The sequence below is a fragment of the Truncatella angustata genome (assembly GCF_020726525.1).
Source record: "Truncatella angustata strain MPI-SDFR-AT-0073 chromosome Unknown BKA67scaffold_2, whole genome shotgun sequence".
Taxonomy (NCBI): domain Eukaryota; kingdom Fungi; phylum Ascomycota; class Sordariomycetes; order Amphisphaeriales; family Sporocadaceae; genus Truncatella; species Truncatella angustata.
Genome location: NW_025763382.1, coordinates 392764 through 420646, shown reverse-complemented (window position 1 = coordinate 420646; position 27883 = coordinate 392764). Strand labels below are relative to the sequence as shown.

General features: G+C 49.5%; 8 protein-coding genes across 8 annotated transcripts; 2 read left to right on the top strand and 6 right to left on the bottom strand.

The window, feature by feature from the left end:
- Positions 1-7772: 7772 nt before the first annotated feature.
- On the bottom strand, positions 7773-8982 carry BKA67DRAFT_551611 (uncharacterized protein). Its single transcript, XM_046101757.1, has one exon. It carries the CDS (start codon positions 8961-8963, stop codon positions 8199-8201), a length of 765 nt encoding a protein of 254 aa, XP_045960557.1. The 5' UTR covers positions 8964-8982; the 3' UTR covers positions 7773-8198.
- Positions 8983-11104: 2122 nt separating this feature from the next.
- Positions 11105-12949, bottom strand: BKA67DRAFT_672092 (major facilitator superfamily transporter; the record flags this gene model as incomplete). The annotated part of the gene is made up of 6 exons (XM_046108709.1): positions 11105-11562; positions 11614-11834; positions 11889-11968; positions 12027-12538; positions 12601-12829; positions 12886-12949. The coding sequence occupies 6 exons, from the start codon at positions 12947-12949 to the stop codon at positions 11277-11279; spliced, it is 1392 nt and encodes a 463-aa protein (XP_045960556.1). The 3' UTR covers positions 11105-11276.
- A 742-nt stretch (positions 12950-13691) lies between these two features.
- BKA67DRAFT_512324 (glycoside hydrolase family 30 protein) lies at positions 13692-15143 on the bottom strand (the record flags this gene model as incomplete). The annotated part of the gene is made up of 2 exons (XM_046097462.1): positions 13692-14708; positions 14763-15143. 2 exons carry the CDS (start codon positions 15141-15143, stop codon positions 13692-13694), a joined length of 1398 nt encoding a protein of 465 aa, XP_045960555.1.
- Positions 15144-16767: 1624 nt separating this feature from the next.
- On the bottom strand, positions 16768-19511 carry BKA67DRAFT_551609 (exocyst complex component Sec6). The gene has a single exon (XM_046101756.1). It carries the CDS (start codon positions 19168-19170, stop codon positions 16921-16923), a length of 2250 nt encoding a protein of 749 aa, XP_045960554.1. The 5' UTR covers positions 19171-19511; the 3' UTR covers positions 16768-16920.
- A 494-nt stretch (positions 19512-20005) lies between these two features.
- BKA67DRAFT_654663 (glutathione-dependent formaldehyde-activating enzyme) lies at positions 20006-20903 on the top strand (the record flags this gene model as incomplete). The annotated part of the gene is made up of 3 exons (XM_046106597.1): positions 20006-20183; positions 20368-20531; positions 20775-20903. 3 exons carry the CDS (start codon positions 20006-20008, stop codon positions 20901-20903), a joined length of 471 nt encoding a protein of 156 aa, XP_045960553.1.
- A 649-nt stretch (positions 20904-21552) lies between these two features.
- On the bottom strand, positions 21553-22630 carry BKA67DRAFT_512546 (S-adenosyl-L-methionine-dependent methyltransferase; the record flags this gene model as incomplete). The annotated part of the gene is made up of 4 exons (XM_046097481.1): positions 21553-21744; positions 21819-21996; positions 22060-22158; positions 22218-22630. The coding sequence occupies 4 exons, from the start codon at positions 22628-22630 to the stop codon at positions 21553-21555; spliced, it is 882 nt and encodes a 293-aa protein (XP_045960552.1).
- Positions 22631-23463: 833 nt separating this feature from the next.
- BKA67DRAFT_599736 (uncharacterized protein) lies at positions 23464-25393 on the top strand (the record flags this gene model as incomplete). Its single annotated transcript, XM_046105322.1, has 3 exons — positions 23464-23642; positions 23697-24819; positions 24925-25393. The coding sequence occupies 3 exons, from the start codon at positions 23464-23466 to the stop codon at positions 25270-25272; spliced, it is 1650 nt and encodes a 549-aa protein (XP_045960551.1). The 3' UTR covers positions 25273-25393.
- On the bottom strand, positions 25365-27583 carry BKA67DRAFT_551600 (anthranilate synthase component I). Its single transcript, XM_046101755.1, has 4 exons — positions 27561-27583; positions 27201-27315; positions 25718-27125; positions 25365-25650 (listed from the first exon to the last, which is right to left on the bottom strand). The coding sequence occupies exons 2-4, from the start codon at positions 27210-27212 to the stop codon at positions 25523-25525; spliced, it is 1548 nt and encodes a 515-aa protein (XP_045960550.1). The 5' UTR covers positions 27213-27315; positions 27561-27583; the 3' UTR covers positions 25365-25522.
- Between the last annotated feature and the right edge of the window lie 300 nt (positions 27584-27883).

Sequence of the window (27883 nt, the reverse complement as noted above, 5' to 3'; positions counted from 1 at the left end):
TACAGTCAATAACGATGTTAGGATTGCACAGCTTTGTATCGTTGAAACGAGGTATCGTTATATACCAGAATCGTTATAAGCCTGGTTGATTGTATTCTGTTTGAAACAAGAGCTGTATATTGTAATTCGTCTGTCGCGGGTCAACGCAGATCGTGTCGAGTCATGTCTGGATTCGTCCAAGCGAGGAATTCCGTGTCTTTAGCATATTTCAGATTTATAACAAAACAAAGAAAGGAGGTAAATTGCAAAGGTAATATGGATGGAAACGGACAGCTATCTAAGAACCTGATAACCAATACAGAGGTCACGAAGGGCCTTGGGAGATGTTGGAAATGGCCCCCTTGTGGAATGGCTTCTCCATTCATTTCTTTCCGTACAGTTTGGGCGACAAATAGATCTATTCAGCGCTATCGTACGAAAGGAAGAAGGGATTCTTCCCATCGTACGCGATCTACAGATAGGGGTTTGGCCTATACGGCTGCAAGCTGCCGACAGCCACGGTGTGGCTGTAGTGGCTTGCCGTCAGTACGCCGGTAACTAGCTAGACTATATGGTCGTGCGAGACCGCGGATAACCATATTCCAACACTAGCTATCTTTTCTTTCGCGGTTCGTGCGATAGTAAAACAAATGAAAAACGTTCTTCCCTAGGAATAGGGGCAACTGGCCTTGGTTAAGTCCAGCTATCTCCGTACAGTCACAAACGACTAAAGGATGGCTCCGGGTCGTCCTGGAATGTACCTGGAGTTGAATCCAGATATCCCCCTGTGTACCTGCTATCAGGTCTTTCCGCACGATTAGCTCGTACGGGCCGTCTGATCTTTCGTACGCTTCTGCTGTGATGAACAGCTTGTTTTGCATGCCTTCCTTGCTCGTGGCTGAATCACCTCGAGTGAGTGAATCACATCGAGTGAGTGAATCACGTCGAGTGAGTGAATCACATCTTTTGCTGTCGAGAACGTACGCCCAAAAAGATATAAAAGGATCCTTTCGTACGCCCTTCCTTAGGTCTCTCTCTTCTCCCTCCATGCTCTTCAACTCTATCACTATGGCCACTCTTCCTGTTGCCCTAAACACCAACCCGCTGCTACGTACCTCGTTCATCGGGTCCGTAGGTGGCAAGCAGACGTTTATCGTGCACTGTGGTAGCGATGCTCAGACTCGTGCGAATATTCTCGCCCTTTGCAAGAACGTACGTACGTTGCTTTTATGATCGCACGATCGTATACTAACGCTCTTTTCTAGAATGAGGAGCTCGCCCTCGCCCAGATGCCTATGACAGATGTGCGCATTACGGTGAACAACGACTGGGGCCATATCCCCCTTGCGATTGCCAAGATCGTACGACGCGATTCGTACTTTACTGCACTGTACGTTCTGCTTTTCTCTTGTCCTCGTACGGCTGGCTAACCATGTATAGTCTTGTCTCTGCCGTTGGTACAGCTTCCGATCGGCCGTGTGCACACTCATGCCATGCTTCTTTTCCGGTCTTCGACCGTTGTATCCTTGTCCAAGGATACCAGCATAGCTCCTGTTCCAACTGCATCTGGAAGTCGCACGCACAGCGTTGCATTTGATCGATTAGAAGGAAGGAACCCGGGGTGGAACTGGGTAGTTCTCGTAGTTCGTACGAGATATAATTGATTGCGTTCTGACCATACTTCCGTACGGTGCCTCCTTGTGTCCATGATTGTCATTCTTCTCGTACATGACGGTTAACATATCCTCCAATCCGTACGGTAAGCTGGTTTGTCGATACCAGCTTTTCTAATGCTGCGTTAGGCTTTGCTTTCGTACAAGCGTCTGCCGGGTTATCGTTCCCATTAATCCATTGGATCTCCGAAATCTCTCTCATCTCGTACGACTCCCGTAAGGCCATGATGTCGATCATAAGCCGTTTCTCTTGTGTCGTGCCGAGTTTGACAAGACAGTCGTACACGGAAAATGAGTCTGTACAGACGACCATAGGGATCCGTGGTAGTTCTAGGCGGTCGGTAATCTTTCTAAGTGTCGTACAAATGGCTATTCTAATATCAAAACCGTTTACCATGCCGTACAACTCACTCGCAAGAACACTCCTCGTAACTCTTTTACATTTGGACGATGTCCAGTGTACGATGTTCCCTCTTAAGGTCATTTCTTGTTTCGTACGATGTATCTCTTGCGCGAGTACTACAATGAACCCAAGCTGGGATGAGAGGTCACGGTTGTTCGCGAAGGAACCATCCGTAAACACATATAACTTCGTACGAGCTAGATCCAAAGGAATAAACCTTAGGCCTCTACGAGGGTTGTCGATCTGCCATTGGATTCGCTGGTTTAGGAAATCGATATCGGTATCCTCCGGTTCCGTTACTTGGGCAGCAGTCGATAGGTCGTACGCTGCCTCTGGTTGACAGACAGACGAGATATATGCTCCTCGTGCGCGTTGAGAGACATATTGCTGGGGTGCATCCTCCGCACGATGGTCAACAATCTGTAGGTTCTCGGTCTGCCCTTTCTGGAGGAATAGAATATCCTCCCCATCCATCTCGATACGGCTACCATTAAACTCTAAAGGGTTGTCGTGCGATAGAGCAGTTTTGGGCTTCGTACGGAAACCTGCCTTTTGCATCTCTTCCTCCTCTCGACGAGAGAAACTTTCCGTACCGAAGCTTAGGGTGTCGTCTGTTTGAAGGGCTGTGATTCCAAACTCGTACGAGCTGTCCTTAGAGAGTAATAGACATGAGTCGTACGTTGATGTGTCCATATTCAAATTCTCCGTATGGTGACTATGGTACGTCTTGAACCAATATAGTCCTGATTCTGCCAGGCCGTATAAAGGCTTCTTGATCCACAAGACGGTACCCTCCGGGTATTTGGCTTGTAGCTCTGGTGGCAATACTGCTAGAATGTGTCGTGCGAGCTGGTCGTGGGCTTGTGGATAAGCCTGTGTGATATCTCGTAGTTCTCCAACCATTCCGTACGACTTGATCAAAGTTGGACCAAGTATAAGGATAAGCCGTTGGCTTACCCGTTGGATAGTTGGTGCCTGGGTTAGAATCTGATCCTTAGAATCGTCACCGTACCCTTGTACGACGAGTCTGCTCTTTTCGTACGGTCGTGTTGTCTTGCCCTTGATTTCTCGTACGAGGCGAGTCTTAAAGATCCGTATTCCTTTATAGAGATACGGGTCGTATTTGATAATTTCAAATACACCTCGTACGGTAAGATCATTTACTTCCACAACATCTAACTCCTCGAACGGTGCTCCAGGAGTGGTAATAACACCATCTTCTCTTAGCTTGATTACTAGCGTACGATTATCCTTCTCCTTTTGAGTTAGATGGATAACTACATGCCTTTGTGGTCGACCTGTCCGTCGTACGGGGAACGGTCCTTGTACGATAGGAGCAATCTCCAGATCTGCCACGGCATTCTTACGTGGTCGTCCTCTCTTTCGTACGGGTGGTGATTCTCGTACGATAGGAGCAATCTCCGGATCTGTCACGACACTCTTACGTGGTCGTCCTCTCCTTCGTACAGGTGGTGGTTCTCGTACGATGGGAGCAACCTCCGTATCCTCCTCCTCCTCGACCTCCGGTTCATAGTACGGCTTGACGTGCGTACACCGGAACCTGGTCGGTCCATTCACCATATCAAGGATTACATCCTCCCCGTCGTGCGATTCGATCTCGTACGGGCCTTGCCATCCCTCTTTTTCTCTCCATACGAGGACCTTACTACGGAGAGGGAGTGCTTTTACGGCGTACGGATTAGGACCATTCCTAGTATTGATCGCACGACTAATATCAACTTGAGCGTTAATCTTCCGGAGTTCAGTCATAGCTTTGGAAATAGCCTTCGCACGGGCGATGTTGTCTGTTGATGGTGGAGAGTCATAGTTGATCCGTGGGTACGCTCCAAACACTAAGAGCGTTGGTACGATGCCGTCTGGTCCGGCGGTATCGTTCAGGGCCTTAACTGCCATCTGGAGGATCGTACGGTTGTCGGTACTATGGCCGAGCTCTTTCTTCAGGATGTCGTACGACCTCCGTAAGGGTGGATGGGCGCGTTCAATCTTTCCGATTGCCTAGTGAGCCTCGATGGGTGCCTCCTTACACGTACAGCCCATTATACGTGCGCTGCTCCTAAACTCCTTGGATGCGAAGTTGGTACCCGGGTCGTGCGAGATAATATCTGGCGGCCCGAGGTATACGAAGATCTAGCATCGGCATAACGCATCCTACACGCTTCGTGCGTCTTCCTTTTCTAGGAACTCAGCGGCTTGGCACGACGTCGAAGCGTCGATTACGTGGAGGGCCTTCCCGTCGGATAAGTGTACGATATCTACAAAGATCTCGTAGTTAAAGTTATGGTCGTCCTTTAACGTAAACTTGAATCTTTTGGGTGCTTGGTCGTACGATTGGCAATGGTGGCACACCTTTTGTATTCCCTTTAGTACGGAGTGATTAACATCCTCGATACCGGCTTTCCGAAGTAACCGGTAGAGTCGGTCTGCGTGCGCGTGTCCGAATCGACGGTGTAGGCGCCTTAGCTCTTGTTCTGTTAAGAACATGGATGCCTCCGTACGAGACAGGTTAAAGAACGGGTGTCCCCATTTTCGTACGACCGGAAGTGAGATACCATCGTTCTTCCGTACGATGCGGTTTGTAGTGTTATCAAAATATGCTCCAAGGCGGTCTGCATCGTTTAATGATAACAGGAATGGGGTGTCTACCTCTAGGATATAGTACGTAACCTCACCAAGGGGATTGGTTTTGGTTATTGTACCAATTGCGTGTAAGGGTTCTCCTCCTCCAAAGTTGAATGTGTTAGACGAAGGACCCCATTTGACCTTCGTACGAGGGTTATCACGTAGCCACGCGAGGGCTTGTGATTTGCCGACTGTAGAAAGTTGTGATGCTCCAGTATCCCAGAGCTCACCTTGGTACTCGTGCGAATACTGGTTCTCTAGGACAAATGCTTCTGAGGATGGTTGATCGTACGGCATGTCGTATACACTTGTGCCTGTCGCACGATGGATATACGACGCAGATAGGAGGTATTGGACAACCTTTTGTCCCTGTTCCTCTTCGGAGTCGTACGTATCCTCTAGGTCAGGGTCCTGTCCCTCGTAGTCCTGTACGTACGATGCAAAATCGTCCCGAGATAGAGGTTCGATGTCTTGGTCATCGCATGTTGTCAAGTATCTCGTACGAGATCTTGCTCTCTCTTCCGGAGTGTGGTTTGTAGACCAACATCCTTCCTTCTTACATACGAAGCATTTCTTGTCCGTACGACCCTGAGGTCGTGATCCAAACTTTCTGTCCCGGAATGGTCTTCGTACGATAGCATCTGATCTTTTCTGCTCGTACGGTTGTGTCGGGTTACGGGTATACGTACGGTCGGTAAGATACCTGGTTATATACGAGTCTAGTTATGACAGGTATATAGTCGGCTCACGGTCTGACGCCATAGTGATGGCTGCTCTCATATCTGAGAATAGCTCTTCGTACGACTGTCTTTGTTGAATTAGAGCGGGTTCCAACTCTGGGACACCTCGACATGCTCTTTTAACGGCCGTACGAAGTTGGATCTCTCCTTGATATCCAGCTCCTAACGCACGCTGGGTCAACTGCATCTTGTCTAGTAGCATCTCTAGGACCTCTGAATTGGTCTTGTCGGCGTGTTCTTTTCGCATTCGTACGAACGTTAACGAGCTCCAGTCTGCCCAGTACTGGTTATGGTTCACCCTATGGTTGAAATGCAAATCCATCGCACGATAGATATCATACCAGATCTTGTCGGGACCGATATGGTTGACATAAAAGTCTAACGCACGATCCGATAAGATATATAACCATACTGCGTGGAATTGGTCCTCGGTAATTCCGATCTTCCTACACGCAGCTATAAACATCCGGGCTTTGTCGTATAAGATATCGTACGGCTTCCCTGTATAGTTCAACTCTTTTCTCCAAACCTTGGCGAAGGCCTGGATCTGGGATGGGCTACACGTGCTATTATATATTCTTTTGGGTGGTAGAAGCGCGTACGGGTCGTTTGGATTCTCTGGACCAACTGTTGCTACTCGTGCGAATGGAAATCCCTGACTTTCCATCGTGAATGGTACTCCCGGTGGGACATTGCCATAGCCGTAGTCCTGGTCGTACGACCGTGGCTGTTCTTCTTGGTATGCATGAGCAGGGCGTGATGGGAAGCGAGTCGTACGATCGGGTACTTCCTGGGTGTCGTTCGACCGTTCCCTACTGTCTCTTTGCGGTCGGTTGCCTGCTACGGGGGCCTCGACTGTTTGTCGTACGCCATCCGGTGCGTACGACTGCTGTTCGGTCCTTTGGTGTTGATCGGGGTTATCCTCGATCCGTTCTAGAGGCAATTCGTTCGTACGACTTGGTCCGGGTGTAAGGGTGCTCGTACGGGGTGATACACGAGGTGTTCTGACAGCCTCGGAGTTTCCAAGCGGGTGTACGAGCTGTTTGTCTTGCGTAAGGCCGCTTGGGAAATGGTATCCTCCTTTTTCAAGTCTCTCGATCATGGCACGCTTGAAAGGTCGTGCGGCGTGCCCGAACTGGAACGTGGTCCATCCTTCAAAATCTTCCTGGTATGCTCGTATGAGTGATCGGAGCGTTGAGATGCCCTGATACTCGGCTACGAGCTGACCAATGTACGTATTAATGTGTTTTTCGTTAATCGGTTGTTCGAGATCGATCGTACGGTCCCAAAACTCGAATGCTGTCCCGGCTCGCCAAGCATTAAGGGTAATATCGCTCCCCTCTGCCATTTGTTCGTGCGATAGGCCATCTTGTCGGAGTTGTTGTTCGTCGCCCGGTTCGTGCGCACCGGTAGCTGCGCTTTCTGCGGGAGGTGATAAACTCATTATCGATGTGTAATGGCACACACGTGTAATTCTATGTTCGTACGGAAGGGATAGGACTCTTTCAGACTTGAGCACCTTCGTACGAAGAAGAAAAACGGTACACGTCTTCTATTCGGGAATAGGATCCAATACAACGTCTCGCTACGTACTATTGTACGAACTCAGATAACGTTGTCTTTTTACTCTTTTCACACGAATAGGATCTAGCACGACGTCTCGCTACGTACTACCGTACGTACTCAGATAACGCCGTCTCTTCACTCTTGCCAATCTGCGTTCACAGCCAAGTGAACACTGATCAGTGTGGAATGGCTTCTCCATTCATTTCTTTCCGTACAGTTTGGGCGACAAATAGATCTATTCAGCGCTATCGTACGAAAGGAAGAAGGGATTCTTCCCATCGTACGCGATCTACAGATAGGGGTTTGGCCTATACGGCTGCAAGCTGCCGACAGCCACGGTGTGGCTGTAGTGGCTTGCCGTCAGTACGCCGGTAACTAGCTAGACTATATGGTCGTGCGAGACCGCGGATAACCATATTCCAACACCCCTGGATAATTCCCAGGCGTTTCTGTAGCTGAGGTCGAAACTGACAAGGAAATCAAAGTTGTATCAAGGCCATGGCCAATAGTGAGTTCTGCATATTACAAAGGTTCCCGCTCCTAATGCGGGAATCGCTTGCACCAGGTGGACCTCATGAACACGGAATCCTCTTGAATCTCGTAAGCAACATCATTTACGCAGACCATTTGCGTGATTTTTCCAGCATGAGGCTTTCTTTTGCTTGGGACTTTTGAACATTAAGGTAAGATTGTTGGCTTTCGAGGATAAATACCTGCCAGGAGAAACGTGTATAAAGGTTGTTGAGTTGTCTCACCTTGCTTGACATTCAACTCGACATCATATACCACTTCAACACAAAGCTCTTATTCATTATCACCTCCAGAGCAAGTTAGTTCTCCACTTGAAAATAGCAGCCGTAGCTACCTACTCCCCTTCCACCTTCGTCGGTCTACCCGACCTCGAAACAGCTGGAAAACAATACGACGCAAAGAATGGGGATGGCCTTGTTGCTACCTTCCGGGAGCTTTCACCAAACATAATGCCAACCAATTATATTGTCTTATGGAAAGTTTCCCAACCTTTAGATAGTAGGCTTCACCGCCTACAGCTAGCCGCTACAACCAAGCTGAACATATTATCTGTTATTTCGTCTCAGAACTGCCCTCCAGCGCCATCCTGTTGCTTCATGGCATCCTTCCATTTAGTAAATATAACATGGGTCATTCACTCTCACAATTTTCTTGTACTGAATACTGCTAATTCCAGTAATTATACTTCTCGCCCCTAAAGTCGCACATGTCCCGCAATTCCTCCTCACTTCCAAACAGGACGCTCACAAAGACACGACATAAGCCGCTTGAATCTGGTTCAGAATGTATTGGTGAGTCTGGTTGATTCCAGCTAAACCGAATAATCTGACCCAATCGAATTGCAACTTCTTCGTATCTTGCTAGCGTTTCTGCCAATTCTGGGTCTGGTTGATTTTGATCCCACCGCCGTCCTGTTGGCGACCCCTTTTCTAATATTTCCGTAGCGGCTGGATTGGGTGCTATGATTCTGGTTGATGGGCCCATAATAGTGAACGCGTATTTTGAGTGTGGTATTTTGGTAGGGCATTTACAATCAAACATGCGGCCGTCTGTATGCCATCTCGGTACAACTCTGCTGGGAATAGGTAGTGTCATACGAATATCCAGCCAACAAGAATGTACGACCTGAACATTCTTAGTTGTAGCCCCAGCTAAGCAATCTTGCTTGGCTAAATTCAGAAATTGACGCATAACTTGCACAAGAAGTTCCTGGTCCGCATCTGAGTTTGACCGTATAAAGTCGGCGGCCTGGGAAGCGAGTAGGTCGGCATTGAAGAAGCCATAGAAACCACTACTTCGCACTTGGTCAACTCTTGTTAGAAGGTTGGGGAATAAAGGCTTATAAGGGAATATCGCGAATGGCGCTGGTTGAGACCAAGGTAGAGGGACAGACTCATAGTCCGTATTAACCAGGTTTTGCACAGGCTCCATATTGAGTTCAGAGTATAAATGTGAAGGCGACAGGTAAATCTAACTTAGGTCCTTAACATATGGTGAGGGGCTAATCACATGATCTCACTAAGGTAAAAGTCCACCTAAGGCAGGCTTGAGTCTACATGAAGTATACTGCCAAGAGCTTTCTTATCTATCTCATCCGCAAAATCAAGCAACCTGGATATAATTCAGACTTACTAATGAGTTTTTCTATAGCAAGCTCTGAGTCAGATGGTTGCAGATCGAAGTTGTGATTTGTCCTGCGGTTTTGAGGTCTTTAATGGAACATGTCTCATCAGGGCCGGTATCATAATATAATTGGTGCTAGGACTGAAGCAGGCCTTCGCGCATAAACCGAATTTCATTTGGCAGTCCAAGAAATTTACTCAGAAACTAGTTGAACTTTTAGATAGAAGCTATATATTTTGTTTTCATTCATATGGGAACTCAGCGTAGCAGGCCCGGTATGCCGGAGTGGGAGAGTCTGGCCTCCGAGTAGTGGGGTAACGAAGCAACTCCCGTGGACATCTTGTAGCCATTAAGGAATTGTCACAATACCCAACAACTATCCCAACGATCAACAACACATCAAGGGAATTATATAACTTAGATGGCGAAGTAGGCCAAGCCTGGCCACATTCATCCAACTTGAACTGCATGGATCTACCCTATGTTGGAGTGTGTTATGCGATCAGGCGTGGTCGTGTTCACGGAAGGGATCGAACTGCTCCGAACCAAGTGCTTAGCGCTGACTATTTAAAGTCTTACTAAGACTTTCGATCAGTTACTGCTACTAAACCCGGCTGTGTCCTCGCTACTAGTTATAAGTAAACAACCTTAAGGTTTAGGGTTACATCCATGCTGACGGCAGCTCGGTAATGCTAGTTTAACCTAAGCAGCTTCTTTGGCGGCGGTGGATGGTGGCTGCTGGGAACTACGCTATGGCTCGGAAATGTTACACTAAGTGGACAAACAACGAAAATAACCTTGGACAAAAACAGCCCTAACAAAGTAAGCTCATCATACGTCCTTATTGTTACTGTAGAAGTCTTAAAGAAGTCATCGGAAGTTCTGATTGGTTGATTCTTTACGCTTCTTTAAAATATATTCACAGCTTACGCTCACAACCTGAGATTGCACCTTGGTATTCGCAGTATTATTTCGTTTCTGCCTTCTATTTCTAGATTCTCCTATCAAAGTTCTAATATAGTATTTAGAGCATAAATATTTCTATTTGTTCCGCAACACAATGCCCATAGTCCATACATAGCTTGCCACTCCTTCGACGACTGTTGAGACTTGTGAGAAGTAGGAGGTGTTGCTTCCCTACTCTCCATTTATAGACTAAGTGGCAAGACGTGGTCGCTGGTGATAACAGTATACGGCGTAGCGGGGTTTGGGTTCCTGCCGGATCTAGTAGTGTCGGTAAAGGAGGAGTGATTGGGGTCTGAGTTGTCGATAGGTATCGTGGCCGCGGCGCTGTAGATTTTCCACGCACATGTAGTTCGAGTATTGCCTGTAACAGTGGCTGCTGGGGTTTTTAAACGCCACGTAATTGTACGTCGAGCTCGCTGTCGTTCCTTGTTTCAACGTGGTCCTTCCGAAGGATATCGGATACCTTCCGGTGCCAACACTGCTTCGCTGTTTTAAGCTCGTTCCATTTCCGTTCTCACGACTTCTTGTCGGTACAGCTAGCCCTCGAAAATGTGTCGTATTTGGTCTATAACGCTGCTTCGAGGGCTATCCATTCTCCCTTCAGCCGGCGAATAATACGACCACTGATCGGCGCACGGGGCCGCCTCATCCACTTGACAACGACCATTTACTCAGAACAGCACGAAGGCAATTCGCAATTGTTAAATTGGCCGGGCTTGACTCGTTGATACGTTTAAACACGATACTGTGTTTGTTGATTTGCATATTACACGTGGATCGTAACCGCTCAAGCAGCAGCAGCGAAAAGATTACTGCGATGTAATATGAATCGGAATTGCGTGAAGCAAAATGAGAGAACCTAGCCTTTGATATTTCTTTTCCTTCTCCAATTTCAACACTTATAATTCTTGTCTCGTCCGGTTATGTGAATGGCGAATAAGCAACGACTAAAATTTATAGCGAGATCCATTATGTATAGAGCGGTCCACTCTTTTTAGCAAAGTCTATACTAACGCTATCAACACGAAGGGATACAGCACGTTCTTTCGCCATAAGATAACTACAGAAGCGCTATGCTAGATCCCAATCATCAATAAAACTTGCCACAATCACTCGTAACCAGTTTACCGTAAAGTCAGGGAGTGGCCCAGGGCTTTACTGGCTATCAGCTTTTGGGATGGTCTCAGTTGTGCGGACTGCGTCATCGTCCGAAGACGATACCTTGTTATCCTGACCAAAGTGTCTCAATACGAGCCAGGCAGGAAAGATTGCAATTGCCCACAGACCAAAGTTGAGGTAGATGCCGCCAACTTTAGCAAAAATTTCCAGCGAAGTAAGGCCATAACTGACAGCCTGCCAAGCAGATTCAGTACCACGCAGCAAGGCTGCATAACGAATAACCTCGGATTCACCATTGGCCAAATGCGTGATGATGAAGTAGCTGTCTCGAAATCAGTCATAGACTTAGGTAGAACGGTGTTCTTGAACTTACAGGAAAAGATAGTTGATTTGGAAACCGACGGTGTGGAAGATATACACGGCGAATCCTGCACCAAAGCCTGGGCTTGACCAGTCCAAGACTGTCTCGTTGGCACGGTACCTCGTGGCCACGATGGTGATCCAAGTCCACCATGCACCCTGAGTAATGACCAATGTCCAAAATGTAGAGCGTGTTCGAAGCTTGAGTGAGAATTTCGTTCGGTCGAGATAATGCTATATGCTATCAGTCACGTTTCCAAAACACTAATCAATGGCTCGAAGTCTTACTCCCAGGAGATTTCCTGCAATGACTGCGCAGATTCCAGACAGGAAAGAGCCAAGAGCTCGCGATCTGACAGTGAAATATGCTACATTCTGTGTCAGTCTGCAAGTTCACGGACATTGAATTGACGCTGAAGTACTTACAAGCCAGATAACTGAAGAAAACTGCTTCAGCAAAGACTGCTTGTCCAATCCATAGCACGACCAGTAGGAACTTGGGCTTGAAGAAATCCTTTGTGGTCTCTCTGACCTCATACCAAGGATTCTCCAGAATTGCCAACGACACCTTCCTGCCATCCTGTCTCTCGACTTTTGAGGGCTTGTTGAGCAGTAAGGCAACAAACGGCCCTGTGGCTTGTATTGCGATGAACACCAGATATACAACATAGCTGACTGATCCAGCCTCATTGCGATTTACGTTGATTCCAAGATTGATGGCGCCACCAAGGATCTGGCCGGCCAACCGGTATGTAAGCCAATAACCTAGGGCCTTGCCGCGGTTCCATGGCTCGGGATATGCGATCGCGATAGCTGCTTCTGCCATCCAGAACACGCCTGCTGAGATGCCGCAGAGCGCTGCGCCGAGCAGCATGAGCCACTCGTTACCATATCGATTATTTGTGTACAATCCGGCAGCAAAGGGTGCATAGCCGAGACTAGTTCAATTGGTCAGCTTGGTATCACTTGCTTGTCACGGAAGAGCGTGTGCCAAACTTACGTGCCGAATATCAGAGCACCTTTGATGCCGATATAATGAACAATAACGCTGGAGAAGTAACACGTAACAACCATCAAACAGAAAGTCAATGCATTCGCAGCGTTGACTAATTGTGTCGAGGCAGCTCCTCCGGCTCCAAGTGAGTTCATAGCTCCCCAGATACCGGGCGCTGCCAGGTTACACAGACCCAACACGGTCATGTTGTAGAACGTCGACCGATACCATTTTACTATGTTTTTCATATATTGTTAGCGTGTTGTCTCGAAACGTATGGTTTATGCGTACCTGGCTGCCGCTCTGACTTGGGCGGCTTGGCCTCGTCAACAACAAGTTTATCAGCACTTGCCATTTTGTAGAGTGTCTTTCAATTGCTGCCGGTCTCTAACTTGAGGTATGGATGATGATTAAAATCAACAAATCTGAGTCTGTCCCAGGGATAATATCAACATAAACTTTCAGCGACCTCGGCAGTTCTTTGATACCCTGAATAGCGCGCCATAACGCCATATGGCAAAGTGGATCACCATGCAGATCTCACGAAATATACCATGCTAAGCACGCCATCACCCAAGAATCAAAATTGAGTAAATGAGCCCACTCTCTGTTAGAGTTTGAGACGGAGATTCTTGAAATGTATTGGCACGATAAGAGCTATGAGAAAATTGCAAGGGATCAATGGCCTGTTATGTGTCCCGTGATTGGCATCATTTCCGCTGTGTACGTGGGCATATTGTGCAGCGAGAACTCATTTGTTTCGCTTCATTCAATAGCGGGACTTTGACGTGCAGCTTCAAGCCATGTCTGGCTGGATTTGGCAGCGGCATTGAGTTGAAACATGGACAAGCGAAGTCGTAGTCGCTTGGCGACCCGAGGCTTTGGAAAGACAATTGACAACACTGCAGGCTGATATGTGCAAAATTAAAGTTTTGGCCAATCACTAGCAGCAAATGACTCAGCACATATAGGCGACTTGGCGGTATGATGAAATTTGTAGATATTGGTCTTGTTATTCCTCAGTAGGTCTGATTGGGTACCAACCGAATAGCAGGCACTTGGAACCCACACTCGGAACGCACTTATAAGATGCAAGATCACGACACTACAAAGCTAACCATTCCTCGTCCAGGCACTGACCCAGTGACCGTTCCCCCCGAGATCGAAGCGGTAATCGTTTCCATATCATGGGTGTTGTCCGAGATCCAGGCCTGCACCGTTGTTCCATTGAACCCTGAAATGCTGAGACTAGCGGTAGATGCCGCAGTGTTGATAACATTGACAGCCACCTTGCCATCGACATTGAAGAATGCGGTCAGCTTCAGGCCGCTGCCGCCCGATATGCCTACTCTTACGGCCCCTGGTCGTACAGTTCGGCTATATTGAGCGAAGGCCCACAGCCTCTTCGAGACCTGGTAGTTCTGCCCGTCGACAAGGATCAACTTTTCGTTATTATTGTTGTTTGTGCTCCGATCTTGGGTTCCAACCCACCAGAGATATGCCGAGACGTTCCCGGTTGTCAAGCCCGTGTAGATGTTGTTGGCCCAGGTATACCCATCTCCACCCCCGCCGTTGCTGTACCAAGCAGTCGACCAGCCACCATTGAGATCGGAACACTCTGTTTCCCATACTTTCCGAGTCGTCGACTGGGCTCCTGAAATACCGGACGTATAGGTGTGCCCTGTTATTGCGCCGACCATAGCTTCGACTCCGGCGGCCTTGAGCTGCTGAGTGTATTGAGACTGCATGTTCCAGCCCGTAGCCTCACAACAAGTGATCACAACATGTGACATATTGTTCTGGGCTAGTGTTGGGTACAAGACCTTGATAAAATCGGCGGCCTGTGCTCCGCTGATTTGCATAGAGGCATAGCTTGTGCTGATGTCCGGTTCATTTACAAACCCGAGATGGGTGACACTGACACCAGCAGCCGCGTAGTACTTGACGTACTGCACAAGATAATCGGCATAGGCTTGTCGCCAGTCGCCGCTACTGCAGGTTGCGCCTGGCAGACCGCAGACCGCACCACCGTTCGCGTCATTCTTGTTGGTTTTCATAAATCCTGGAGAAGACCATGCATTTCCATAGAATGTCTTGACGCCGTATCGTTGTGCCTATTGTATCTCATCAGCTAAGCCTAGGGACTTTCTCACGGGAATCGTGCCTACCGCCTGCTGTGAGAACCATAGCTGTCCAGAGTCCTTGCCATCCCAGTTGTATTTTGGTGGTGAGGAAGGACTACCTGGATCTTGGGCGAACGTGATCATCCAATCATTAGCATTACTTGGACTGCTACCTATGCCATTTCGGACAATGGAAAAGCCAGCACCAGAACTCGTGTTGAAAAGCAAGTCGAGAACTTGACTCTGCTTGGGTTCATTCAAGTTGACGATATTGTTTGCTCTTTGAAACGCTTCCGATATACCAAAACCGTCGATGGTCTGATAATTTTGGTTGACATTGAGTGTGATCTTTTGGCTCGATTGACGCTGGTCAATGGTGCTCGCCAAGCCAGCCAGTGGCCAGCACACAAACAGCAGAAATCTCATCTTAACAGTTCATGTTCCCAATCAGCAAGCATTGGGATGCCTATGCTCTTGTAACATCTCACTGAGATTATAGCTAGAACACATTTCGGTTTGTGGTAGAATCCTTATCAATCGTGTTATGTCGTAGTTACATATAGTAGACAGCTGCATTGCCTAAATATATTGGAAGGTTCGACGGCTAATCAACCCCCCTAAATATATTCATCCTCGCAGAAGTCCTACATTTAGATATCGGTTACAACCATCCTTTACTCCGGTCACATCTATTTCAGTAGTTCTCCGAAAGAGGCGCCGTGCCAATTTAGCCTAAGTTACTCTTCCTGGTGTATGCTGAGTGAACACTGTGTATCACATAGCCCAGTAATCTCCAAGATTCCCGTTAGTATAGAATTTCAAGTCGTGGAACAACATATTGAAGACGTCCGTATACGAATATATCAGCTGTCATGTCTGGAACTATGTCCGTTCATAGTGTTGACGCCGCAAAAGTGTTAAGATGTCAGGTTTCGTTTGCCTTTGTAATTTGTGGCATGAATGTTGCTGCATGGCATGAATTCCTTTAATTCAGCGTCTGTGAGGATATGCTGATTCAACTTGCACGTGTATTCGGTTCTTGAGCTTAGTCCGACCTCGATGAGTATTCTCGGTATTCAAAGGGGAGACTTAATCCTTTTGTTCTCCTTATTTGTTTGAGCCAAGTTCCAGCTCCTTGCTCGAAAACTCACTAACCTAGACTTGTCTCGAGCATTGAGCTCCGTCCAGCCCACAGGATTTCCAAGCGCCCAGGTAGTAGTCCGGAGACCTCCGTGACATTCAGGCACTGTCTGAGTGCCTCTAGTTCAATTTGGGTTCTCTTTCTAATTAACAAGGAGTTTCCGCATAGTACCAGTGGTCGACCAAGGACAAACCCCCGTATCAGAATACAGATACTTATACACACTAGGATAGCAAGTGGCAAACCCATAGCAGGCCCGTTTTCCAAAATCCTCTTGAAGTTCGAATAATATGTATTTCAAAAAAATTAAAATTTGGACGCCGTTAGTAGATGTGTATACAGTCTTGATGGCCACTGTGATATCCGTGAAAACGCGTTCCTCAATGTTGAACATGGCGGATGTTTCGATCTAAGGGCCTAAGCTGACCCGGGAGCCAAGGATGCCTCGTCCCAGTACGGTTGTAGATAATATCACATAATGACTGTGAGAGAACCGATATTATGTTGCCCATTCCAGGATTGACAAACAGAATAGTGTTTAAGTAATCATTCATACCAAGGACGAATAAACCCCGAGCACTTCCAACGGCGAGTGCAAAGGTAACATTAGGCATGGTCAATTCCGCTAATCTCACCGTATCATTGACAGTAATCCCCATAGGAATCGCCAGCTGTATCCTGCTCTATAGGTTTGTTTGTATCCTTGAAATCCCGACTAAATGTGCCACTGCTGACCATGGTGCGACTATTTGACGATTGAGGATGATCGACATGAGATGAGTGTCAAGTAGAGTGTACAGGTGCTTGAGACGTTCCAGGCATCACAAACCCCGAAATTACATCCGCCTTCCTGCTGGCACAAAGCAGAGTCATAGATGAGTTCACGATACGTAGTCTTGTGGCGGAGTTCCTAGTTACAAACATATAATAGTTAAGAAGATAATAAGAGTTCGTTTTCAGTCAAACGCGAGGAAGTCATGGTTGACCGAATAAGAAAGTCCTAAATTGATCAAAATCCCTTGCATCAATATCATTAATTCATAATTATCACCCTGGGGCATGCTATTTGACTTTGGCCATAATTGTCTCCGGACCCCTCGTGACCTCGATCTGCGCCGCCCTGGCCTTTACGGCGTTGAGCATACTCCTTTCGAAATCATCTCTTGATCTCAGCACAGCTTCCACCCAGCTGATCTGCAGATCCCAATACCTGGTCTTGAAATTCTCAAAGACGTCCGGAACTGCATCCTTCTCTGCCGTCAGCAGATCAAGGAACGGCTCGGTGACGCGCCACGTCTGCATGATAGTCTCGCCTCCGCCGGTGGCATTTCTGAAGAACTCGAAAGCCGTCTTGATGTCGTCGAAGACCTTGTCCTGGAACGGGTCGGTTCGTCGGAACTTGACGCCCTTGTTGCGGACACCCATTAGATATCGGGCAAGAAGCTCGTCGGCGAAGATCTCAACAAAAGTGTCGCCGAGGGCATGGTGTAATACCGGCCTGTAGTCGCCCAGGTATTCTTCAAAAGTGGCGATCAGTTGTTTCATAGTCGCCTTGTTGTACCATTCCGCTGTAAAAAAGGTAGGCATGGCGGCCTTGAAATCGACGGAGAAGATTAGCCTCACGAACTTGTTAAGACACCATGTGCTGAGATCAAAGTAATTGCCTTGAAGCTGCTCGAAATCTCCTTCTGCGCGCTCAAGATACGCTGGCGTGACAAGTGGCTCGAACTTCTGCTTGAAGCTTGTGAGGTAGCCAAAGCGTTGTTCCTCTTCAATATCATCCACACAGGCAATCTGGTCATTGGCTGTAGCAACCAGCCAGTCCTGCAAGGTCTGCATGCCCTCAAACTCTGGCACCTTGCCAGACTCATATTTCAGTACTTCGTCCTCGAGCATCTTCTGGAAGGACTGTTGCCGGCCGCGTAGCCGCAGGAACATGGCATCGATTACACCCTCTGCGACGTCTGTTCTGCCAGAGTTTCCAGCTGCGTCGACTTGTTCTCGTAACATGCGCCACATATCCACCAAGTTCTTGGTACGGAAGTAGCCGTACTCGTCAGCATCCAGATTCGGGGTCTCGACGCTGCGGTCAGCGAAATCCCTGCCTTCTTGTGCGAAAATTCTGTCGATCCATTCGTCCAGAAACTTGATGATGAGGTCGCGGAAGCCCTTTACTAATTCACCTTCCCGATTATCAATAACATGTGGCTTGAGCTCGTTCTCGGGGAACCCGAGCTTCTTCATCTTCTTGTAGTAACTCTCTGGCCAATTGATGATAGCCAGTGTATGCGCCGAACTTGCTTCAGGGTCTTCTATCATTCCCACCAGAAAGTCGTGCATCAATTGATGGTATATATCACCGTATGTCTTTAGAATCCTCCATTTCTTCGGCATTAGGGGCACCATTCCCTGTTTCACGGCATTCAGGTCGTTAAAATACCACTTCATAATCTTGCTTAGTCCGTCCGGGTCGCCCAAGAACTCGTCCCTGACCTCGCCGAACTGCTGGTCGCAGCTGAGGCTGATAGCCTGGAGGAACTTCTCCTTGTAGCCGCGCACCTTTTTGGCGCCTTCGGTGATGGCTTGAAACCTAGTTGCCATTTCCTTATGATCCTTCAAGGCCTCTTGCAGAGCCTCGACTCTCTGATCGCTCTTTTCCTCCGCCTCGACAATGATTGCTAACCGCACCACAAGACTGTTGTTATCCGTGATGAGAAGGTTAATCTGGTTCAGTGCGATGAGTCCGATATGTTCATCGAACCAATCGATGGCCTCGTCCAGCCTCGAGAAGTAATCCTCCAGCGTAGACAAGAGACTCGCATCATCGGCCCTTTGTATCTGCTCCATGGCATCATCGCGTATATTTCTCAGTTGGGTCAGCTCGTAGTGGGTAGCCAAGAGGTTGGGCATATTCTCCTTGTCCTCCTCGTCGCCGCGAAGCATCTGCTCGACGCCGTTGAGGCGCTCGTTGAACACCTCGAGGTTCTTGCGCATGGCCTCGACGGCACCGAAGTTTCGGTGGGCCTGGGAGACGAGGTTGATGGCGTTGAAGTCCTTGATCATGTTCTGGCTCTCGGAGCATAGGCGGTCGATCTTCATCATCTCGTCCTTGATGAGCTGGACCGCCTTCTGGCCGTCCGTTAGCCCGCTCATGCCGGCCTGCGTCGTCTCGAGCTGGTCGCGCAGGCCACCGCGCAGCTGCGAGTCGACGGCGGCCTTCTTGCGCGTGAATTCCAGCTTCAGCGCGGGCAGCTTGTCGAGGTCGTCCGGGTGCCGCAGCAGCTCCGAGAGCTTGACGGGCGGCGCGTCCATCTTTGTCGACAAGTTGTGTTATTTTCCACCGGGTGGGGTTCTTGGGTGTCGGGTGCCAATTCGGCCAAGGATTCGGATGTGCTTCACCTCATGACAGGATAATGTCACTATTCACGTGTGGCTTGTTTATCGAAGCTCAGAAGGTCCCCCCTTCAATGCCGAGCTACGGATAGGCAGGCTACAGCACGGGATTATGGTGGGTTTCTAACTTACTGAAGATCGCTGGCAGGGATAGCGCACGGGGCACGGGCCATATATGTTGTGAAAAGTGTTTGTATCTTGATCTACACTTTTGATATGTCTATATCGGATCCCATGATTTACGCAACATGTAGAGTAGGTTTTTGGTTTCAATAATTCCAGGGTCACCCTCAACGTGTCTTTTCCTAGCAAATATTTGTACAGAGCTCGTTGTGACCTGCCTGCACCTTGGTCCAGTACGCGGGAACTTCACGACACTGGTTCGCCCCACCTACAGCGTACCTGCAGGTCAGGTCAACAAGTATTCCCAGTCTACGAATTACATCTTGAAATAGAAATCAGAGATGGAGCCAACGACCATGACAAGGTTCTTTCGGTCTCTGCGCAATAGCGGAAGAAGCTAGCTTGTACAAAGAGGAGTGCTGCCAATGACTAAGTCCGGATGGACTATCTGCCCTTCTGACTAAGTTCGGATGGACTGTCTGCCCTTCTAACTCCTCTCGTGTGTCTATCCTGGATACCTAGTTTATATTATGCCGTATAAGCTAATGTGGCCACAATCTCACCGTTCTCTGACTGTCTTTTTCCAACCTCGATCCCTGTGTGATATACCAAACTTGCATCTTTCTTCACCATGTCTGGTCTAAGCGAAGAAAAGCCCAGTCAGACGTACGAGTGCGGCTGCCACTGTGGTTATATCAAGTTCAGCATGACGCTGTCACCGCCGCTGACCGGACAACCAGAGGGGCAGAACTACAAGATCACAGACTGCAACTGCTCAGCCTGCACCCGCCTTGGATATCTTCTCACTTGTGAGTACCTTTCTCTCCGATAACCGCGAATGGAACTTAGCACCGTGCCGGTGAATGAGACCCATCGCCGCTCTTTCCATCCTCATCGTTGGAGATGCATGGTTGCCGGCGAACCGTCAGATCGCGCCCGCATGACCGCGAAACACCCTTTCAACCGCTTGAGCTGAACATGACCCCCAATTAGACCCGAAAGCCACCGAAGTAACCTGGCACAATGACGGTCGTGCCCGTTGCTCCAACTACCGTTTCAACACGAAGCAAAAGGACCAGATGTTCTGTCCCAAGTGCGGCGCCAGTCTAGGCATCGACTTCCGGGAGTTTCACAAACAACATACGTACGGAATCAGCGTAAGTAGCTTCCTTCTCACATCTTGTACCTCTCTCTCTCTCTCTCTCTCTCTCTCTCTCTCTCTCTCTCTCTTATAGTTATGCGTAGGCCTGTCAGATGAGACACAACATATAGACAAGCTTTGTCTGTTTTTAAGAAGTCTAAGAAACCTGAATTGACATTGTCCGGTCCACAAAATAATGAGGGAAACGATGTTTATGTACGTGGACATCAAGGTACCCAGCTGACTAAAACACATGCAGGCTCGCACAATCTATGGCATCAACCTAGAAGAAGTAACTCTTGTGAAGGGTGATGGAATGAAAACAGTACCGCCTGCACGCGACTTGTCGGGGCATTGGTGGGACGAGGAAAAGCAAGAGATGAAATAGGACTAATAGCCTAGTAGTGAGATTTATGAAACATAATCTGGTGAGACAACTCAAACTACTAGTGACTTGTTCTGACCGAAATCTTTGAGATGAAATACTGTGCAAAGAATGATTAACTGTCAAAAGATCTGCTTTAAAGATATGTAATTCGATCCACATATCCAGTAAAGCCTCCATCTCATCAGGGTGCCATATTCAAACTCAACAATGCCGATTGAAAGCCGGACCTGGTCTCAGCTTTATATCAACGATACCCACTGATCATGCTGGTTGTGCCTTGATCTTCGCAGTAAAGTTGTATGCCGAGTTCTGTCGTCCTCCATACTCTTGGATGCCCAGCTCGAAATGAAGCAACTGCATCACTGGCCATGAATTTTGCAATGATAAACTGTACCGCTTGTACTAGATTGTCCTATAAACATTTCAAGAAAAAATGACCTGGTCTTCCTCCATAGATGGTTCTTGTATTCGTGTTCCCTACCTGTTCTAATTTCTCAACGATATCCAAGATCGTGGTACGAAAAATGCAAAATTCTTAGCAAAATCCGTCGGGGGGTCTATCTATCTGCTTATACGACCAAATAGAAGGATATCACTTTCTCAATGGTCCAGCCGTGTGGCTGTACAAGGAAAGCGCTCAAGAGCCAGTCTAGCTCCCTGCCAGGCGTAATCGAAATGCCAGTAACATGGGAAACTGCTGGAAGTTATGGTAGTTCTGCGCCTGTGCTGCTTGTTCGCCGTTTGGCTCTCCCTTAAAGCCTGGCTCGCGCATTGCGTCCAATACCATTCCGCTCTGCAGGAATGGCTCCAAGACCGACCAGAATGGTCTATGGAACAACATCTGTTTGAAGAAAAAATTGGGAGACTATGGTCAGTCGAAGCAGACTGAGATATCCAACCTTCGAGCTCACTCACCAGTGGTTTTGGCTGTCCCCGAAGTGCCTCACTTCGCACGGGAGGTATGTCCAGATAGCGGCGGACCTTGATATACCTGTGGAGCTCCTGCTTTCCGGTCTCATCGTTCTCGAGGACTTCGATGCAACGGTGGCCTGCCGGCTTGGAGAAGACAGGGTGAAGATTCACAATGATTACACTAAGTTTCCGACGTCAGTATCAGAATCTCGATACTTGTTGCGGAGGCATGAGAGCAGCCTACCGCCCCTTCGGCGCCAGCAGCTTCGGCAGGGCCCTTGCCAAAGGATTCAGATCTGCCAGCTCTTTCAGCGTCATGCTGATGGTGATGATGTCGAATTTTCTATCCCAAAAATAAGCGACAGAACCAAGAGGGCTTTCTCCAGGGGCTTCGCAACTGACTCGGAGTGGCGCGTGGCGAACGCGTCCAGGCTCTCACTGTCCATAAGATCGACAACGTCGAAGACCATGTCCAACCCCAACATGGCACTCCTCCACCTCGCCTTCTCGAGCATGCCCTGCGATCCGTCTGCCGCTGTCATGGTAGCACCGGCCTTGACGAGCTCGCCTGCGATGACTGCGCTGCCGGTGCCGAGATCGAGAGCCCTCTGGCCCGTCAGGCCAAGGGACGGCCCGTCTGGAGACAAACCGACAAGTTCCCTCACGGTTGGTAGCAGGCATTCCTCGTACATGTCGTTCCCATTTTGGAGCGTCTGGTCCCAGTACTCTGCTACACTGTCCCATGCTGCCAAGTTCTCTTTGTTCAGCTGCTCGTTCGGGACGCTGCCGGACGATACCAAATCCTCGTTAGCCATCTATAGCGAATCTTCAGATTTCTGGTAGATGATTTGCCAGGAGTTTCGAGAGGATACTCAAGTATATGCGGGTAGATAGCAGTGTCAATTAAGGTTCGAGATAATTATGTATTCATTCGAAGCCTCGACATGAACATCAATGGTGTGCAAGCCTTGCAGGATCCCTTTCAGCTATCCTGCAACCGTGCGAGGCAGGTTGCTGCCTTATTGGCTATTCCACGAGAGGCAACCCATAATCTCTGAATCAATAGGATGCGCCTTAAGAAATGCAGTGCAGGGGACGGTGCAAGCTTGTGGGTGAGGTGCATTGTTAGTGCGAAAGCAACTCGACGAAAAGCGCTCGAAGCTGTGCTTTCTCAACTCTGAGGAGAAAATATCGAGAGGAATCAATCGAGAAAAATCGAAGATCCTGTATCTATAGCCTATATATGGAACCTACTCAAAGTTTCCCACCTTCTCACGATACGCTGATTCCGAAAACTTCTCATACGGATGCGATTCTTCATTGCGGCTGACGTGGCAGCCGGCCGCATAAGTGCATGGTATAGTCCTAGGCATTCGGCACTAGTCAGCATCCAAGTGCCATCACCATACCCATGAATTTAACTCTGTGCACTGCCCATTGCTTGGGATTATTTGCCGGACTAGGGCACTCACCACGATCCTAACCTAAACCGATCTACTCTGGATGCAGATCGAGAACAGCGGTGGTTGACCGATGAGAGGGATTCACGCCATCATGGCCAGTATAAAGGCCGGAAGCGAAGCCTGGGGCGTTGCTTGCCTGTCCACCAAAGTCATCGGTTGCACGCACACAGATTACAGTCGACAATATGTCCCACCTTCGTCATTGGCTCCCTCTGCACGAGCATGAGAAATACCTCAAGACGGTCAACCAGGATCCCGCCCACCTAGTCAACATCCAGCCTCACAGCATCGAGGGCGGCGATCCGTATTACATCGGTGATGTCTACCAGGCTCGGACTACTCCCCAAGGATGGGAGCTCGATTGGTGAGCAAGGGAGCATTCATCGCTGCGGCGGAGGGGGTCTAACGACTTCCTTAGTTCGGAAAGGCCGTATCTCTCTCACGTCAAGGCGCTGTCGACACCGCTGCCTCATCTGCGATACCTTGCCGATTGGATGGAGGTGACATGCGCGCCGCCCAAATGGAAATTCATCAAACAGAACCCACAGAACCAGGAGCACCGCGCACAGAGGGCCTCGGTCTGCATGCTTGATTTCAGGGACGGGAAGCTGGTCGAGGAGCGGAGGTTCGCGCACGCGAGAGACGTGGCCGACCGCCTCGGCCTCCCGGATCACGACGACGTCGAGTCCCGGCTCTTCATCGTCGAGGACCTGTCGCGGGACGTCATAGAGGCGCTCGGGGCCCGCTTCGACATCGACCCCCTGTTCTTCAGGTCCCAGATCAGCGACTACCTGTGGTACAACATCAAGGACCCCTGGGTCGAGCTCCCGGACCTAGACCTCGTGCAGCAGGAGCGGTCGCACTTCTGCATGAGGTACATGCGGGCCCGGTATTTTAGGAGCCCCGAGTCCTTCGCGGAGGCCACCACGGAGACGGGCAGGTTCAACGTGCTGCGCCGGCTGGACAGCGACAAGAACCACAAGACCGTGCTGGACGAGCAGGGAGAGAACGTCGCGCTGGCGAGGGCGAAGGCGTCCGTCTGGATACGCCCAAACAAGGCCCACGAGTCCGGCGTGCTGGGGATCATCCTGGTCGACCCCACGGTGAAGGAGGGATTCTCCCTCTGGGGCGGGTACCGCAGCTTCTTCAACTCGACAGGCATGCCGGATCCACGCGCGCAGCAATCCGGGCCCGAGGTGCCGCCCGCGCCTTCCAGGAAATCGCTGTTCGAAGACGTCGTGTTCTGGTCGAAACACATGACAGAGAGGGACCTCGAGGCGATCGCGAGCGACCCGAGGACGATCGCCGTCCAGATGTACAAACTGGTCATCGCCGATTGGCTCACGCTGATCAAGTACATCACGGCGCGCCTCGGTCAGATCGAATGGGAGCTCGAGAACCCCGACTTCCGCAAGGACAGCGCGGGCGTGGACGCCTCGCTGCAGAAGCTGCACCCTTGGCGGAGGAGCGTGCCCCTGTACCGCAGCTTCATCGCGGATACCATCGACAGGATCTTTCCCCAGGAGCTCGCGCAGTACGCGGTGACGGCGGCGGCGGCCACTCCATCTCCCCACGTCCAGGCGACCGGATCACAGGCGCTGTACCGTGACTGCAGGATCGTGCTGGCCCAGGTGGACGCCCTGCAGAACCGAATCGAGCGCATCGTCGCCGTCGCCACGGCCATCATCAGCATCGAAGAGAGCCGCCGGGCGATCGCGCAGAACAAGAACCTCGCCCGCCTGACCTACCTGGCCAGTATATTCGTTCCCATGTCCTTCGTCTCGAGCTTCTTCAGCATGAGCGAGGACGTGACCGCGCTCTCGTCGACGTATTGGATTTACTTTTGCACAGCATTGCCGCTGACCATAGTTGCCCTCTGTGTCGCAGATTTCTTGCACGTCCAGAAGCTACTGAGTTATATTGTAGGGAGGACGGGCGACGGTCTGAAGGCCATAAGAGAACCAACACCCCCTACGAAGAAGACTGAAAAGTAGAGTTTTGATGAGAGAGTCGCCGAGAGTGTCCTACAGGTCAAAGATATCACATGGTTGGAAATGTTGGAATGGCTGTTAGATGGGAATGGCTGTTAGATGGGCATGGCGTTCATGAATACCAAATTATTTTTTTCAGCGAAGAAATCTATCATTTACTCGTCTCGTAAGGATACCAGGTGCCAAAAACGCCATGCTGTTTATTTTGTCTTCATTCAAGGCCATACGGCAAACCCACTTTAATCACCAACCACTATACTTGGCCGACCCGCTTGGCATAGATGGACTCGGCTGTCTTGAGGGTCGTGGTGTTGGCGCCAAGCTTATTAATGGTCTCCATCCACTCCTCATACTCATCCGAGTCGAAAACAATGCCGCCACCTGATTCCGAAGTTAGTGATCTAGACGGAGCCAAGGGATCATTGGTAATATTAAGAAGGCGACTCACCAGCTTGCAGGTATGCGGTACCGTCCTTGTAGAGCATTGTCCTCAGCGCAATGCACGTATCCATAGCGCCCTCGATCTCTTGGCCCTCAGGAGTCACCGCACCATAGCCAAAGTACCCTACGGCACCAGCGTAGATGCCGCGCTTCTCTTTCTCCAGCTCGGCAATAAGCTCCATGGCCTTCACCTTGGGTGCGCCCGAGACCGTGCCGGCTGGGAATATGGACCTAAATGCATCGAACCTTGTTTGACCTGGTCTGAGAACACCAGAGACTTGTGATACCAGATGCTGCACGTGGCTGAATTTCTCAACGACCATGAGGCGGTCTACCCTCGTGGTCAAGGGGTCACACACGCGGTTGACATCGTTTCTAGCCAGGTCCACCAACATGACATGCTCAGCACGATCCTTTAGGGAGCTTCTCAACTCATTTGCTAGTTTTTCGTCCTCCTCGGGAGTCTTGCCACGCTTCACGGTGCCAGCGATAGGGTGGGTAATGATGCGACCTTCATCTTCCTTGACGAGCAGCTCAGGCGATGCGCCAATGATCTGAAAGTCCTTGCAGTCGATGTAGAACAAGTACGGGGAAGGATTCACGGTCCGCAGATGTCTGTATATGTTAAAGGGGTGCAGGCTCGTCGGTCTTGCAAACCTTTGTGAGGGGACGGCCTGGATGATATCGCCCTTGACGATGTGCTTCTTCAATGTGGTGACGTGATTTTCGTAGCCCTCCCGTCCGATGTTGGACGTGGCCTCATTGCCGAGCTTAATTGGCTGCTGTTCGGGGATGGGTATTTCAGGCGTATTGAGCACATCGATCATATCATTGATCAAATTTGTGGCCTTTTCGTACTCGGAGGGTAAAGAGTCCAGGTTCTCGGGGATGCGCAGATAGGTAATAACCTTGATGACCCCAAAGAAGCGATCGAATGCCACAATGGTGTCAAACAACATGAAAAGGGACTCTGGGATTTTCAGGACATCCTTCATAGGCCTCGCCGTCTTGGGCTCAAAGTATCGCACACAGTCATAGCCTACATACCCTACAGCACCGCCGGTCAGAGGTGGGAGGTTTAGACCAGGCACATCGAGCGTTGTGTATTGCGCCAGCTCCTTCTCGATACCTGGTAGTGGGTCGACGGACTCGCCATGACCCTCTCCAGTAGTCAGTATCTTTCGGGGCCCGGAGGCAACGAAGCTGTACCGGCCGACTCGCTCTGTGGCTGCGCTCTCGAAGAGGAAGGAGAAATCGGACTTGGATTGTGTCGAAACCTTGAGATACGCGGCTGACGGGGTAATGAGGTCGGCTGAGATTTGACCGTAGACGGGGACGAGGTTTGCCTTCTTGGCTCCCTTCTGTGGTTTGGAGAGGAGGTCTTGGATCGTGTCCAAAGACGGCAGTAGAACGTCCTATAAGAGAGCGGCGTGTTAGTCAAGTATGCCTGGGAAAATGCAGTCTCTGGATCGTAGTGAGGGCCTTCTCACAGCCTGACTCATATTGGCGGTTGGATGTTACAGAGAGCTCGGGTTGTGTGTTATTTGTAACTTGGACGGCCCCAGAAACTCTCTCTTCCTCGACCCAGAAGATTGAAAGGCGGTTCTTGAATCTTATGTCATTAAACTGAACTGATGTGACTGCTGCGCGCAATAACGGGCACCAATGCAACTTTTTGAGGTCCTGTAATCGGAGCGCGGGGCACAGCGAACAGTAAGCACACTGGATTTCAGGGTCCAAATTCCAGGTTACCGTTGCGGCGCAGCGTCAGATTCGCTTGACAGAGAATGAGATTGACTTCCTTCCGTCCCATGGCATAGTAAGAGATCAATCATCGTGCAACAACTTACCATGGCGAGTAGTCTGCAACTATGGTATGCGACTTGGAGAGCTTATGGCAAGGTCGAAGCTATGAGTCCACCAAGATGAGTTCTAATTCAAGAAGACCCCGTCTGTTTTCAATGAGACCCATAAGTTTTTTTTACATGCTAAGATCCGCCTGTGACTAACACCATGTCGGCCTAAGGTTAGAATACTCCGTACGACAAATGGTCCAGCGTATCGAACGGGAGTATACCTTCTTCGCCTTGCGGATGCTGTGGTATAATTTTACTTGTCAGCAGACTCGGCAGGAACCCAGATGTGATAGATAACCATGAATCGGTGTACTGTC